We start from the raw sequence: 14,879 nt of genomic DNA on the forward strand, positions 1-14,879 counted from the left end.
CGGGGGGGTGTAGTTCTGAACAAAGGGCACAAATATGTCAGGAACCATTTCAAGTCCAATCGTGAGACGTTTCTCAACGAGCGCCACCTGCGAGCAGCGACATTTATTCGGCCTCAGTCTGATGGACTGCGACTTGAAATGAGGCCTAATGATCCGCTTTAAAGGAAACGAGTTCGTAAAACCCGGCGTGCTGTCAGAGTGACACGGCCGCGCAGCACGAGCAGCATAAATCAAACCTCTCCCACCGGCTGTGAAGCTGACTGGACCTGCACTTCACTCCAGACGAGGCCTTTCAAATATTGTAATTCATTCAGTTTTATTTTCGGGGGTTTTTTTACGGTGAGAAAAAGAGGAAAAAGGAGGGAAACCCTTCGATTGTCTTCTGAGCACCTGAGAGAACAGATGTGGAGATTTAGCGTTCACGTGCAAATCACATCAGCCAGCGCCGGTTAGCAGCAGACGGAGCTAATTGGTTCCAGAGGTGTTGCTCTCGTTCACACTGGCTGGGATGGCGAGCAGCGGCGGCGGCGGGCGGGTGGAGAGAGGGGTGGCGTGGGGTGGGGGGGGTTGAGGTAGGGAACGTAATGAGAGGTCAGCCGCCATCTACAGTCGGGCTGCCAGAGACAGAAAGGAACGCCAATTTTATGGTCAATTGGGCAAACGCATCTGGACTCGTAGATCACACAGAGCTGCAGGGCTGGACTTAACACCCGGCTCGCACATACTGCACACACACACACAAAGCAGACCACACAACACACAACCACACACACACACCGAACACACTCTACATGCTACATGAACAACTTGCAGGCTAACAAGGTCTTAGACGATATAAATAAAGATTTTCATCCCACTATCGAGAACTGATCTTCTCATTTAGACCCAAGTTCCATGCATGTCTGAAAGCAGCTTTCCTCTTTCTGTTTGTATATTCTTTGTATATATAAGTCTATATACACATATTTATACATGTGTACATATTATTATTATTATTATAATTACTATTATTATTATATATACTGTTGCTGCCATTATTACTATATACTGCTATTATATTGGTATAATTACTATCATATATAAATATATATTGTGTTATATTATAAACTATATATACTGTTCTATTTTTATATACTGTCTAACAATAACATTACCATCATATCATCAGTACTTTCACCATCATCTTGCCACTGCACCTTATCTACCTATTTATCTTGTGTTTCTGTTTTTATTCTTTCTACCTCAATATTTTTTATTTTATTCTATTGTATTGTATTTTATTGTATTCAAATATACCGGCTGCTATGACGACTTAATTTCCCTTCGGGGATGAATAAAGTAATCTTCTATCTATCTATCTATCTATCTATCTATCTATCTATCTATCTATCTATCTATCTATCTATCTATCTATCTATCTATCTATCTATCTATCTATCTATCTATCTATCTATCTATCTATCTATCTATCTATCTATCTATCTATCTATCTATCTATCAATCTATCTATCTATCTATCTATCTATCTATCTATCTATCTATCTATCTATCTATCTATCTATCTATCTATCTATCTATCTATCAATCTATCAATCTATCTTTCTATCTATCTATCTTCCTCCTAAGTGTGATAAAAAAAACTAAAGTAAAGGCGACCATATGAGAAAAATCTACCAACAATGTCCATGTCTCAAGCGCTAACATGGAGGAGGCGGGGTTTTCATGTCATGTCGTCCACCTTAATTCACAGTCTGTGGTTTGACGTGTTTTCTGGACACAAACAGTTTTTTCCCGCCTTCACGGCGAACAGGAAGCTGATGGACGGCGGCCGGCCCGACGCCAAACTCCAGTGTTAAAACCAAATGAACGAGCAATTTCCACTTTATGTCGTTAAGCTGCAGCAGAAATTATTAAACCTCTTCGGGAACGGTTCTGAAGACGGTGAGAGACGATCACAGGCTCCAGCTCAGATACCTGAACGGACCCGGATCGTTTTTGGGTTTTGGTTTTGACCTCTGACCCTGAACTGAATCGTCCACGAGAGACAGGAAGTGGTCAGAGATAGAAAAACAGGGAATTTGAACTTGTACGATTTCTGTGACATTGGAGCAAAGTGATGAAGAGCGATGATGATGATGATGATGTGCTGGGATCATTATTACGGGTTTGAAGACATCTCATGACCGCGAGTTATGTCCATTTCAACTGTGGGACCACAAACTTCATATTCATGTCTGGATGTTATGAGTCCATCAGGAATATTTCAAAACTTTACCACTGGAGAAGTTCATAAGTTCTGTTTACCCGAGGATAAAAGACTGCATATGTGAAAATAGATATTTAATATTGTGTAACGCTGAAACCCCCCCGGTCGTCTTACCTCTGTGGGCACGGCCAGCGACGGCAGCAGCGGCGCCAGGTATCCATACCTCTGCATCGTTACCATGACGACACAGCGCAGCATCTCCAGGACAGCCGCCTTCGGCCTGAGGAGGAGGAAGAGACAGCGATGAGAGACACGTCCCTGAGACTCGGGGACATTTCACATCCGACATCTTGACCTTAATCGACCTTCACCTCGGATTTCACTTTTATGATGTAACAGGAATAATCACGTTTTTCTTAAATTGGAGTCGCCTCAACATCCAGAGTTGATTGAGTTTGAAAGGATTCAAGGTTTATTTATCAGGAGGTCGACATCAGTGATGATGTGTTGAAGTGAACAAACTTCTCCAGTTGTTATTAGATGTTTAGTTTAGAGTTTCATCAGCTCGGTTCGGAGACGAAGAGGAGACAGACTCCAGCTCATTAACGTCCAACATTCAATCCAAGCTGTGAACTCAAGTGATGAAGGAAAATAAAGAAACGTCTCTGAAAGAATTCAGTCAAACTTCTGTTGTAATTCCAGCTGTGGGTGTTTTTTTTTCTTTTTGTTAAAAGCTGATTTCACGATAGTCACGTCACAGAAACCCGACTCCGTCCTTATGGACTTTCCACCTGTCTGCCGAAATAATCTGGTATCAAAAGAATCTAATGCTTTGCAACTAATGTCATAATACTAATATTAATGTTATATAATGTGATAAATTGGCCTGTGTCAATGATCCACGTCTGGACTTGGACTTCCTGGACTTCTGATCTAACCGTTTTGGCTCGTGAGGTTGCATTAGTATAAGTTGCATGAAAGTTCAACTGATCAATAAAATAAAAAGGGAAATAGTTAGATTACGTGCTTTTCATAAACTATAAGCTGTTTAATCCTGTAAATGACAATAATTTAAATATAATAAAGTTTCTATTGTTGTCAAAATCACTTAAATTAAAAATGTGATGTTGCAGTAAATCCTCACAGCTGCTGGTGCAGGTCAATATTTCGCAATTTTGTTCACAATCAATTTCAGTATCAAAGCTGTAATTTTCCATTGATTGAATAATTTTCATTATTAATCAGTATTAGCAGAGGTATGGTTTTGTTAATTTCTGTCTTTACAGCCACATTGAAACCTCCAGATTTATCTTTTCTCCTAATTCCAAATCCAGACTCTTCCTTCCTCATCATTTCCCACTGAAATGTAAACAATGTGTCCCATGCTTCCATCCCAGTCGACCCCTGAAGAAGAGTCCGTACCTCTGGTCCATGAGGAAGCCCAGGGCGGTGAGGGTGAGCAGGATGTAGCTGGTCATCCCCAGGACGCTCAGCTGGGACAGCATCTACAACCCAGGCGCAGTCGGACGCCATGAGAAATGTGGACGGGGGGAAAAAACACATTAGAATCTAAAGCTTAAATCAATATCGTGGCTGGTTGGGTTTCGCTCACAGGAGACCTGACTGGGAGAGCGCTCGTAAACCGCTGTTTGACTGTTTACCTGCCGCTGCCAACCCAAACACGCCTGACCTTCAGAGTAAGTGTCCTGGCAGTTGCAGGATCCTGCAGCAGAATACGCACACACACACACCGCCGCCTGCTTTACGCAGACGCTCTAATCGTCCCAGATGGGTCTCGACACTCGACCACAGCGGAGGAGACAGCAGTTTGAATCCCGATAGCTGGAGATCAGAGCCAAAACAACCAGCGTCGGAGCAGAAATCCCGAGCAGATTCTCACCGAGCTTCTTGGGTTTTTTTGTTGTTCCCGAGCTCTCTCACACACACACACACACAAACAGACAAACACACAAAGTACACAACGTGATGTACGGTCTAATTGGTGTTCTCTAACCTCCGGCCTTGGCTGAGGGCAGCAGCTGGAACCCCCGGGGTCTCCTGAGGAGGCCGGGGGCCGTCAGCTCGGGTTTACATTTCCCCGACACTCAATACGGAACCTAACAGCCAAATTCCCCCGGCTGCTCCCACACGGACCCGGCCGGCCCGATATAGAAAACACAAAATCAACCCATCAACAGGATGCAATATAACAATATTTTTTTTTTTAAAGTGTTTATCCAAGAGTCGTTATCCATAAACCCCCATAAGGGGCGTATTATCTGAGGCCTCACAGGGGAAAGATGATATGATTATGTTTTCCGTGATTCAAACTGGGGATGGGAGGGAGGGGGGGGGGGATTTTGGGCTCCATCCATTTATCGGGCTGAAGGAAAAAGAGACGCTTCCAGACTGTCAAAGTTTGTTAAAGCTGAGCCGTCATTCCATCCGGGTTTAAAGGCTACGGATACAGTTATTTTTAGCGCGAGGTGTAATAAGCAGGGACAATTATTTTGGTATCAAAGGTTATGTGAACTTATCTGTGGTTAATAAGAGCAGAAGCTCAGCAGAACACACAGGATCGGTCCCATACTCTTTATTTATTTTATTTATTTGTATAATTAATCGCCCTGGGGTCCACGGGATCGAGTCGCTGAGCCCGAGGAGAGAATCCTCCTCAGATCCGTCCGTGTGGTCACGTTTACATTCTACAGAACCAAGTGGACGGGATGTGATTTGTGCTTTTTGTAAATGTGTTAATTTTTAAAGTGATCGAGTGTCGAGCTGCTGAAAGTGAAACATCTGGTGTCAGCTCTGATTGTGTTGTTCTATTTGTCCCCAGAGACGAAAGCAGATTAACTCATTACTCACAGACGCTGAAGTTCGGGACGTTAACACAATGTTTCATCACACAGATTATACTTCTGATTACTAACATTTTTTATTATAACTTTGTATGAAATTGCCTCTAATGTGTCCCAATTAAAGGGACGCATCAATCTTTTTTGAAGGCTCCCTGGATGAGTCCTTCAATCCCCGAGAAACAAAGGCTGCAACAAGTGGTTCCTTCTAAGGTCTACGAGGATTCATTAGCCTTGGTGACAGACACTTGTCAACTAAACTGAGCAGCTATAAGCAACATAATCTTATTTATTATGTCAATATGGGAACGAGGAGTCCAGGTGTGGTTTAAATTATGTTTCTTGTCGCTTTTTGTGCCTTTAAATTGCATCTTATATCTTCAAGTCCTTCTTCTACATGAAAACATTTACGTAAAGTCGCTCTGAGAGGAGCAGTCATCACTTGGTCATTTTCCCTCTCTGCCTCTAATAGAAACCGTTCAGGAAACCTATAATAAAACGTACACGTTGGCCCCCGGCTGATGATGTAATTGAAGAGTAGCCTCACTTGTTTGAAATAACCTTGTTTTCATGAATTAACGCAAAGCCCATAAACTGTCCGGCAGCGTATCATCAATTGTCAAGCTAAATAAGTGGCTATAGCAAAACATGTGGGTTTAAATATAAAAACGGCAACGTGATTTATTGTCGGGCCGGACAGCTCACTTTGTTATTTTCCCTCCAAGTCCTGATTGCTGCATCCTGAAGGCTATTTGGGTTGGGAAACGGTTGACTCGACAATTAAGGCGTTTGTGTTCCCTGCCGGACCACCAGCTGGCGTTCCATTCGCCAGGAGGGAGGGGAGCCCTCGACCCTGGAAGGGAGGTGCGTGTGAATGTGTGTGTGTGTGTGAGAGGAGTAGGGTGGGGGACCACAACTGAAGGAGCACCACGAAGGTAGTGATCACAAAAAAAGACAGGCCGTTTTTATTTGGGTGAGTTTGAAGGGTCTGGGCGTGACGGCGCTTTTTTGGCTAACCAAAACTATGCCTGGGGAACAACGCCTTCCAAAGATAACTGCCGAGGAGACCTGCTTCTCTCTCTCTCTCTCTTTCTGTCCGGAGGAGGAGGAGGAGGAACGGGGGGTCCTCTGGCTCGCGGAGTGGAAAATAATAGACAAAGGTTGTTCTAAAGGGGAATGCCGATCCGTCATTCTGTCATGATGGGAGACAGAACTGCTCGTTTTCCTGCCGGCTAAGTAGAGGACTCTGCCCGAGCGTGGAGCCGCCACAACAAACTGCATAATTGGGTGAAATAATGTTGGCAAACAAACAAGCAGCCTTAAATTAAGACCCCCGGACCACCTTGTCATACTTTACATGAGGGGATTACAGAAGCCTAAACATGGAGGCAGCGTGTGAGCAGACTCGAGTCACCAGCGACTTCAGTTCATTGGGAATTAGAGACGTCAACATGATCACGTTTTTTCAGTTTTCTTACCGTCTTGTTTTCAAACAGGTCGTGGTAGCTCCGCAGCACGAGCAGGAAGTGGACGACCACGTAACCTTGCAGGAGCAGCGGCCAGCTCGGGTTGTGAGGAACTTCCTTCCCAGTTACCTGCACAAGGAAAAATAAATAAAGTTTTTAATTCCCCTAATCCCTTAATTTTCTGGACTGATTCTCTCTGTGGATGACGTGTAGAGAAACTTCGTGTTTAAAGACTTTACAGAACAGAGCAGTGAGAAGAGGAACAGTGTGTAAATAATAAAGATGGACGACGCCCTGTTTTATAGCATCAAAGAACTAATTAAAATCAAAGTTGTCATTAAAACATCTAAAGGAAAAATCTATTTAAGTTTGACCCATGTCCCGTTAACAGACATGGAGGAGGCAGGGTTAATGACAAACACTGCAGCCGGCCACCAGGGGGCAACCAAGAGGCTTTGGCTTCAATTTCAGGGAGACATCGTGTCATTCATCTTTATATTTACAGAATTAAACTAATAATCAAAAGACGTTTGATGACATTGTGTCTTCACCAACATTGACAATGAAAATTTACAGTTATCTTGTGGATTTCTCTGGATTTGAACATTTTGTATAATGTAAATACAAAACAGAATAAATAACACAGGTCGTGTGGTTATTAGTAGGGCTGGGCAAGTTAACTCGTTTTAATCGAGTTAACTCAAGTGATGAGTTAACTCGATTGTTTATCCGCCAATTATTTTCTTTTTTCCTGTTCTGCAGCAGTCAGCAACAGACTTTCACAAAATAAAAGCCTGACTTTCACAATAAAACAATAAATAATCAAACCTGAGTTAATGCGAGATAAAATAATTAATCCAGTTAACTCATCACTTGAGTTAACTCGATTGAAACGAGTTAACTTGCCCAGCCCTAGTTATTAGACATTTTAATGAAGAGCTGTTGCATATTAGATCTTTAACAAGGCGGCAGATATGAGGAAAAAAAACACAAAACCACTTGAAACCAGCCCTGAGTCACTGTGAGTGTCTGGACCTTTTAAAAAAAAAGAGGAAAATCTAAACTAATAAAAATCACGGACAGAAACGTTGTCGGCCAAGTGCTGAAGCCAGAACAGCCTCAAATTTGTCTTACGACCTTTTCCCACTTCTAAAAACCCTGGTGCAAATTATCTTGTTGTGTTCCATCTACAAAGTCGTCCAGGATTTATTGTGTGTGTAGCGGTTTCCCCCCCGAACACGGAGGAACATATGAGTCTCTCTGTTCGAGCTCCCTGACTCATTTGTTCTCCTCCTTCGATAACTGATTAGGCCTCGGGGCTTCGTGTTGAAACTGGCCGAACTCTTTTGGGAATCGAGAAACAGAAAAGAGAGAAACTGGCCAAATCGCAGATTCCTGTGTTTCGTTCTGGGGGTTTCCCAGGATTCTGAGGATCCAAAACCACCACATGTGGGTCCCCCCCCCCGATCCCCGGCCCTGTAGGTATTCCAGCCGGCTGCTCTGCTTAATCTCACGGAGCTGAAACACGTTCAACCCTCTCTCCTCCTTTCACTCCCTCTCGCTTTGCTTCCTCTCTCTCTCTCTCCCTCACCGAGCAGACGTCTACATGAAGCCCTTTCAAGATATTTCAGTTCAGATCCCAGAGCTCGGGGCCGTGTTTAGAATCACCCCCCACCACCCCACCCCACTGGGTTTAAGGGGCCAATTTAATCACAAAGGCAAAAGGGTTAGAGTTAAAGTTTTCTTTCTCTTTTTTCTAAGTGTGAAGCCCGAACGAGCGAAATATGTGACACCATCAGCGTTATTTCAAAGCTAACCACCGGAGAGTTCAACTGGAGCCTGTGTTTCTCTCTGCACACACACACACACACACACACACACAGACTCACACACACACACACACAGACACACACAGACACACACACACACACACTGCATGCGGTTTTAATCCCGCAGACTGCATTTAAAAGACGGTGAAAATTAACTTTTTGTGTTCTCCCTACAAAAGGCTTTACAGCTTCATATTTGATGTGGCAGTTCCTTGTAAAACGTGTAGAATATGCGAATCCTTGGAGGAGGAATGCTCTGCGTCATCGAGTCCCGTGTTTACAGAGCGTCACGTGACGGGTAAACACGCCTGAAGACTTTATTATGAAAGTTTGCTTCAGGAGCGACCACGCAGAACAAAGGAACGTTCACCGACCTCGGGATTGTCCAATTGACGTTAAGAGTTGTTGTCTTCACCAACATTGACAATGAAAATCTACTGTTACCTTGTTGATTTCTCTGGGTTTGAACCTTTTGTATAATGTAAACACAAAACAGAATAAATAACAAAGGTCGTGTGGTTATTAGACATTTTAATCAAGAGCTGTTGCATATTAGATCTTTAACAAGGCGGCAGATAGGAGGAAAAAAACACAAAACCACTTGAAACCAACACTGAGTCACTGTGAGTGTCTGGACCTTTTAAAAAAGAGGAAAATCTAAACTAATAAAAATCCCGTGTTTACAATGCGTCACGTGACGGGTAAACACGCCTGAGGACTTTATTATGAAAGTTTTCTTCCTTCAAAACAAAGGAAGGTTTTTACCGACCTCGGGATTGTCCTCGTAGTCTCCCAGACGAGATTTCCCAGGTTTCCAGCTCGGACCCATGATGAAGGTGGACAGCTTGTGGCTGATGCTTCTGTACGTTTTGGACACGTTCCACAAATAGGAGTAGTAATGCAACTACAAGAGAGGAAAAGAAGAAAAAAACAACTCACAATCAAATGCTACATGGAGCTGATCAGTGCTAACGAAGCCATAAGTGTGACAATCAATCCCGTTTCTGCTCTGATTGGACAGGACGTCCTTCACGCTCGGCTCTGCCAGCGGCGAGAAGCAGCGAACACAATCACAACATCCAGCTCCTCGCCGTTTGGTTTCATTGGCGTCCTCCACCTCAGCCGGGCAGCGTGTTTGGAGTGGAGTGATAATGTTATGGTTACAACACGGCCAACTCAGCCAACAAGGGAAACATGAGCTCACGTCTCATCCACTGGAAGTGTTTACACGCCGAGGCCCGGCCGGCGGCCAGCGACTGACTCACCTGAACGTAGAGGATTTCAAATGTTTTGATGGGGAACACCAGGCCGTACACCGGCTTCTCCTCCTCTGCAGCAAAGGTACCTGCAGAGAACACGTAGAGATTTACATTTTGAAAAACTAAATTACATGAATAAATACATAATTGTTCAGTGCACACATCCAGTTATATAGTCGGTGCACTGTCCCTATTTTTACGGAACTACAGAGGTTTACAATAAAAGCCAAAGGTTTAAGCTCTTGAGTTGTTTTAATTGTAAGTCTCTTATCTGCTTCAGAAATAAAGCTTGTGGAGTTTTGTGGTTTTTCAGAACAACGCTTAAAGGTTTTATCAGGCACTTTAGATTTTAAAAGGAGATTTACCAAACTTCAGTGAGGGCATCAAAACCTCAAACTTATGAAAACAATCCAAAACTTTAAAGTAAAAACCTTTGAGATCCAAGGATCAAACTCTTAAAACAGTTTTTTAGCTACTGAGCTAAAATAAATGTCTTAGGTTAAAGTTAACCTCAAATTCAGTCTGTTACTTCTCACAGGCCAAAATAGCTGAGTCGGGTAAAAACAAGCTCCAGGCAAACCTGCAGTTTACAGAGTCACTGTTTCCCTTCATGTCGAAGTAATAAATGGTGATACCACAACTTTTGGTTTCCATTAAATAGCGAGTAATGAGAGGGAAGTCCTCACAGACACCAGAGCAGATTCTATATGAACCTATAACTTCTCACAGCCTTAGAAGTTCTGCACTCACCAGTTCAACGGCTAAATCTAATGTGACAGTCAATTACCATGGCAACAAATAAAGGCAAATCAAAGATTCATTTGACTTTTAGTCCAATTCACTAACATGGAGGAGGCCGGGTTTCTGACCAATACTCCAGCCAACCACCAGGGGACAGTCATTTATATACAGTCTATGTTAAACAAAGGAAATTTAAGAGTTTGTATGTGAGACTTTGGTATTGACTGACCCCTTCTGTCTGGTGCAGGTATTGCGGTTTCAATCATTTCCGTACTGATCCGACAGTCACTACCTAACATATTTATCCTCGCACAAAATATTTTAACGGTCATAATTACGGAATCTTTCTTACCGAACAATCTGTCCCACACGATCAGAATTCCTCCGTAGTTCTTGTCGATACAGTAAATGTTCCTCCCTGTTGAGAGACATGTTAAGGAGGTTAAACCACAGACGTTATAATAAACACAGAAATCCTTGGACCCAAATGCTCCGGTTCATTCCAGTCGCTCCTGTTTTCCCACGGCCGAGCGGCCGACCTGCCAACAACGATACCGACCGGACCAAATTAAACACGACCACAAATAACCAGGTTCCAACGCGGCCAAATATCGAGCTCCCGGGCCTCGTCATGGTCGTGGGGATACATAAAAGCTTAGTCCGAGAAATCCTGGCAGTAAAATATGATGAAATGAGAGGATCAGATTGTCACGTTAACTTATGAAACATGAGGTCTCTCACCGTGATGAACTCGGTGGTGTTTGGGTGTGTTGAAGATCCACTCCAAAGGCCCGAGGTCAGTGATGAGCTGAAGGACAGGATGCACAGAACATGCACATCAAATATAAAAGCAATAATCTGATTAACTTCTGTTATCGAAGTAAATAAAAGCGATTAAATAAACATTAAACATCAAAAAATGAACTGTCAACACATTGTTGAAGTAAAACAATACAACACAAAACTCAAAGGATGTTGTGATAATAATCTGATCAATGCACTGCAACGTGTCACACCCATAATAGAACAGTTTCATCCACTGGGGACCATGAACATCATCAGTAAATACCAGGGCAGTCTGTGGAGGTAGGAGATCTATCAGGTGGTCACCAAAAATTACAATTTAACCTCTGATGTGCATGAAAAGCAATATTCTGCACATCTCATTTATATTGGTATTATATTTTTGGGGATGATGAAACCTTTTTGGGGGAAATGACCCATTTCTGAAAAGATTTTTTCAGGACACAAAGCTGAAGATAGACACAAAATTCTGGATCCACCTCTTTAATCCTCACCTAAAGTTAGTGGGAATTAATTTTCAGATTTCGCTTAGTTTGTGCTAATAAGTAAACAAACAAACAAAGCAAAACAGAGACACAAAGGAAATCAAACCTTCATTGGTTATTATGGGAATAACTTTAGGAAATATGCATTATGAGATACCTAGCCTGTATAACTGTGGTGAGTTGTTTAATTATTTTACTGATTTGAAAAAAAAATTGTTAAATTGTTTAATAAAGAACAACAGTTGTTTATTTGATCACATGACAGTGGTGGGACTGATGAGAACTTGTGGGAGTGGACATGTGAACACTGTGGATAACAGTTAAACCTATAAACACACATAGAGAAAACTTGCACAAGGACCAAACGCACATGAATCATTTACTTCTCATCCACCAGATGCAGCTTTAGAGGTCACAGAGGTCACGCTGATCATATTTCACACACTTCCAAGTTTCTCTCTCGGTCGCGTCGCAGATATCCTGAGGTTTCCCATCGATACCAGTGACCTCAGTAATCTGGAGAAACGTGCGCGGATGCACAGGATTTCTCTGTGATTCATTATTTCCATGTAATGTCTGCGTCTGGCAGTGGAGCCTGAGAGTTTTTTATATTGAAGGAGAAGAGGTCTGCACCACTTCACTACGGCTGCAGAGAACACTGCGCCAATAAATTACATGACATCAAAAAAAAAAAAAAAGAGAGAAAAAGAAAACGTAAAGCCCATAAAGGAGAGGCATAAATTACATCCCCTCAGAAAGCCGTGAGTATTATGACTGGTTTCACTAATAGTGCACTAAAAGATGGAGGGCGGTTCCAAATCCATTCATTCCCTCTAACGATCCCTGGGATTGTAAAAGTGATTCTCTCAGTCACTTTAAAGGCAGACAGGGCGCTCATGCTTCTGTTTGGAATATTTCATAAACTCTCATTATTTTTTATTGAATACAGGTTCCACTGAAGCACTGGAGTCTACAAAGGCTCGGCCCAGCAGACGGATTAGTATTGGCACTGGTGGGGGGGGGGCGGGGGGGCGGGGGGGAGATAACTTTACAGACTTTTCTCTCTGGCCAGACAAACGAATGGGAGAGAGAGAGTTCACACTGGAGCTTGGAGGCTGATTCAGATCTTTCATGTTCTTCCATATCTACAAACCTGTTTTTTTAAAGACCCTGAAAATAGATTATGATTGGATGTTTTTATATTTTAGATAATTGATCTGTTAAAATTACAAACACTCAGACCCACAGCGATGTTTTCTTCTGTCCAAAAACCTTTTGGTTTAAATGTATTTATTAGATTGTTGTGATTCATCATTAAATCATGAATTGGTCATCTTTTATTATTATATACGCAGGGCTTTAACACAATGATCACCTCATAATTAAAAAATGTCCAAAATGATTCATATTTCTTATACCACATAACTTTAATTTGACCGACACCACTTAGTATCATTGTTTTGTTGTGTGTTGTGCATCATTATTTTATATAATCACTATCCATCGAGGTTTATTAATTTTAATAGGATATTTTTATGAATCCACATCTTGTTTTTAGAGAACTAAAATTAACAATAAAAGCTAAAAAGCATTAAATATCTACTATTAACCTATCAAATGTCAAGTAGACTAAAAGAGGACATGACGCCTGAGCCTCAACACTCCTTCACCTTCTCTCATCAGGAGCTGCTGTGTGTGTGTGTGTGTGTGTGTGTGTGTGTGTGTGTGTGTGTGTGTGTGTGTGTGTGTGTGTGTGTGTGTGTGTGTGTGTGTGTGTGTGTGTGGGTGTGTGTGTGTGTGTGTGTGTGTGTGTTGAAACTAGTAACACAAACTCAGACACACTAAAGCGCTCCGTGATGTTTACCTCTGTGTGGATCCAGTACTGGTAGAGCAGGTTCAACTGGATGTGAACAGCGAAGATAGACGGAGGAATAGCCAGAGCCATGGGCATGTAGAAGATCTGAGGAGAGGAGGGGGGGTAAGTTAATTTAATATAACACCAGACATAAGCAGCTCGGTGTGAACCTCACACCTCACACCTCACACTAAAGGAAAACCTCTGTTAATATCTTGTGATCACATACTGTATATTACAAGGACAGTTTTCAGCCCAGTGTTTTCTTTGATACGAGTATTAGAATAAAGTTGTACTTGTAGGTTAATCTTTGTTGTAATATTACGAGTTTATTCTTGAAGAGATTTTTTTTCCTGCGTGATAATAAACAAACTTTGATGTTCAATCATTTCCTACACATCAAGTATTACAACTGAAACAAACATTGTGAGTCATCTCATCTCTACCAAAGATGTTAATCTGAATAATATGTAGTTTTATATCTTATTGAGGCCAAATCGTTTAATAAACAGTTGGGCAATAACAATTTTAAAAACAATATCCAACACAGGATTGTAGTACATTTGTTGGAGACTGTTTTTACTCGTGGATGAGGGAACCTGGTTCTGTAGTGAGTGTTTAAGATAGATGCTGTTTGTGTGATTGCTTCAAATTAAGTTCGAAACTTTATTTTGAATCCAGGAACTCAGTGATTTAATAATAATGATTGTTTTATAGTTTTTGGGCAACAATGGTTCTCTGGCACTGAGGAATAAAAAACTTCAGCTAGCTGGATAAATGAGTTTCGATTAATAAATGTGATTCCTTATCCTTGAATATAGAGAGTGAGACGTTACCCATGATGCCAGCTGCTGGGTGAGGGACTGCCTGAGGGCCGTGGTGAGGTTGTAGTGCTCCGAGCTGTGGTGAACCTGGTGAGCAGCCCACAGGACGGCCACCTCTGCACAAACACAAGTACAAGAAGCATCAGAAGAGTTCAGATCTGAGGAGAGGTCATCACTTCAGCAGGCGTGGAGCCGTGCACGCACACATCCAGCGCACAACCTGAGACGCTCACACACATTTCAGCTGCTTCCACATCACCACCACCGCTGATTTATCTCAACAATCAATCCGGCTTCTCCCCGAGATCAGTAACCGGACCCCTTCACGCCCCAGAAGGAGACATTTTGCTCCTGGCCGCCGGCCGTCATGAAAAAACCCGAGGCTGGAGTTTAGCTGGCCACAGGGGGGGGTCGGGGGGGTGAGATGGGGGGGGGGTGTTGGAGCTATTATGACGGCGGGTATTCGGGTGCAGCTGGTTAACGTCCAGCCCGGTGTCCCAGAGCTCCAGTTTACATTCCTCCACTGTGTTGTGATACTTGCTACATTAATAT

At 42.5% G+C, this 14,879-nt stretch overlaps 1 protein-coding gene across 1 annotated transcript in view; it reads right to left on the reverse strand.

Moving 5' to 3' along the window:
- agmo (alkylglycerol monooxygenase) overlaps window positions 1-14,879 on the reverse strand; it is a 46,916-nt gene that overhangs the window by 11,715 nt on the left and 20,322 nt on the right. Inside the window, exons 4-12 of the mRNA XM_061081172.1 lie at window positions 14,340-14,443; window positions 13,513-13,608; window positions 11,101-11,167; window positions 10,712-10,777; window positions 9,625-9,704; window positions 9,129-9,263; window positions 6,543-6,659; window positions 3,629-3,711; window positions 2,381-2,486 (exon numbers count right to left, since the gene is read on the reverse strand). Coding sequence (XP_060937155.1) covers window positions 2,381-2,486; window positions 3,629-3,711; window positions 6,543-6,659; window positions 9,129-9,263; window positions 9,625-9,704; window positions 10,712-10,777; window positions 11,101-11,167; window positions 13,513-13,608; window positions 14,340-14,443 — 854 coding nt within the window. The remainder of the gene's footprint in view (window positions 1-2,380; window positions 2,487-3,628; window positions 3,712-6,542; window positions 6,660-9,128; window positions 9,264-9,624; window positions 9,705-10,711; window positions 10,778-11,100; window positions 11,168-13,512; window positions 13,609-14,339; window positions 14,444-14,879) is intronic.

The sequence above is a fragment of the Limanda limanda genome, chromosome 11 (genome assembly GCF_963576545.1).
Source record: "Limanda limanda chromosome 11, fLimLim1.1, whole genome shotgun sequence".
NCBI classification, from domain to species: Eukaryota; Metazoa; Chordata; class Actinopteri; order Pleuronectiformes; family Pleuronectidae; genus Limanda; species Limanda limanda.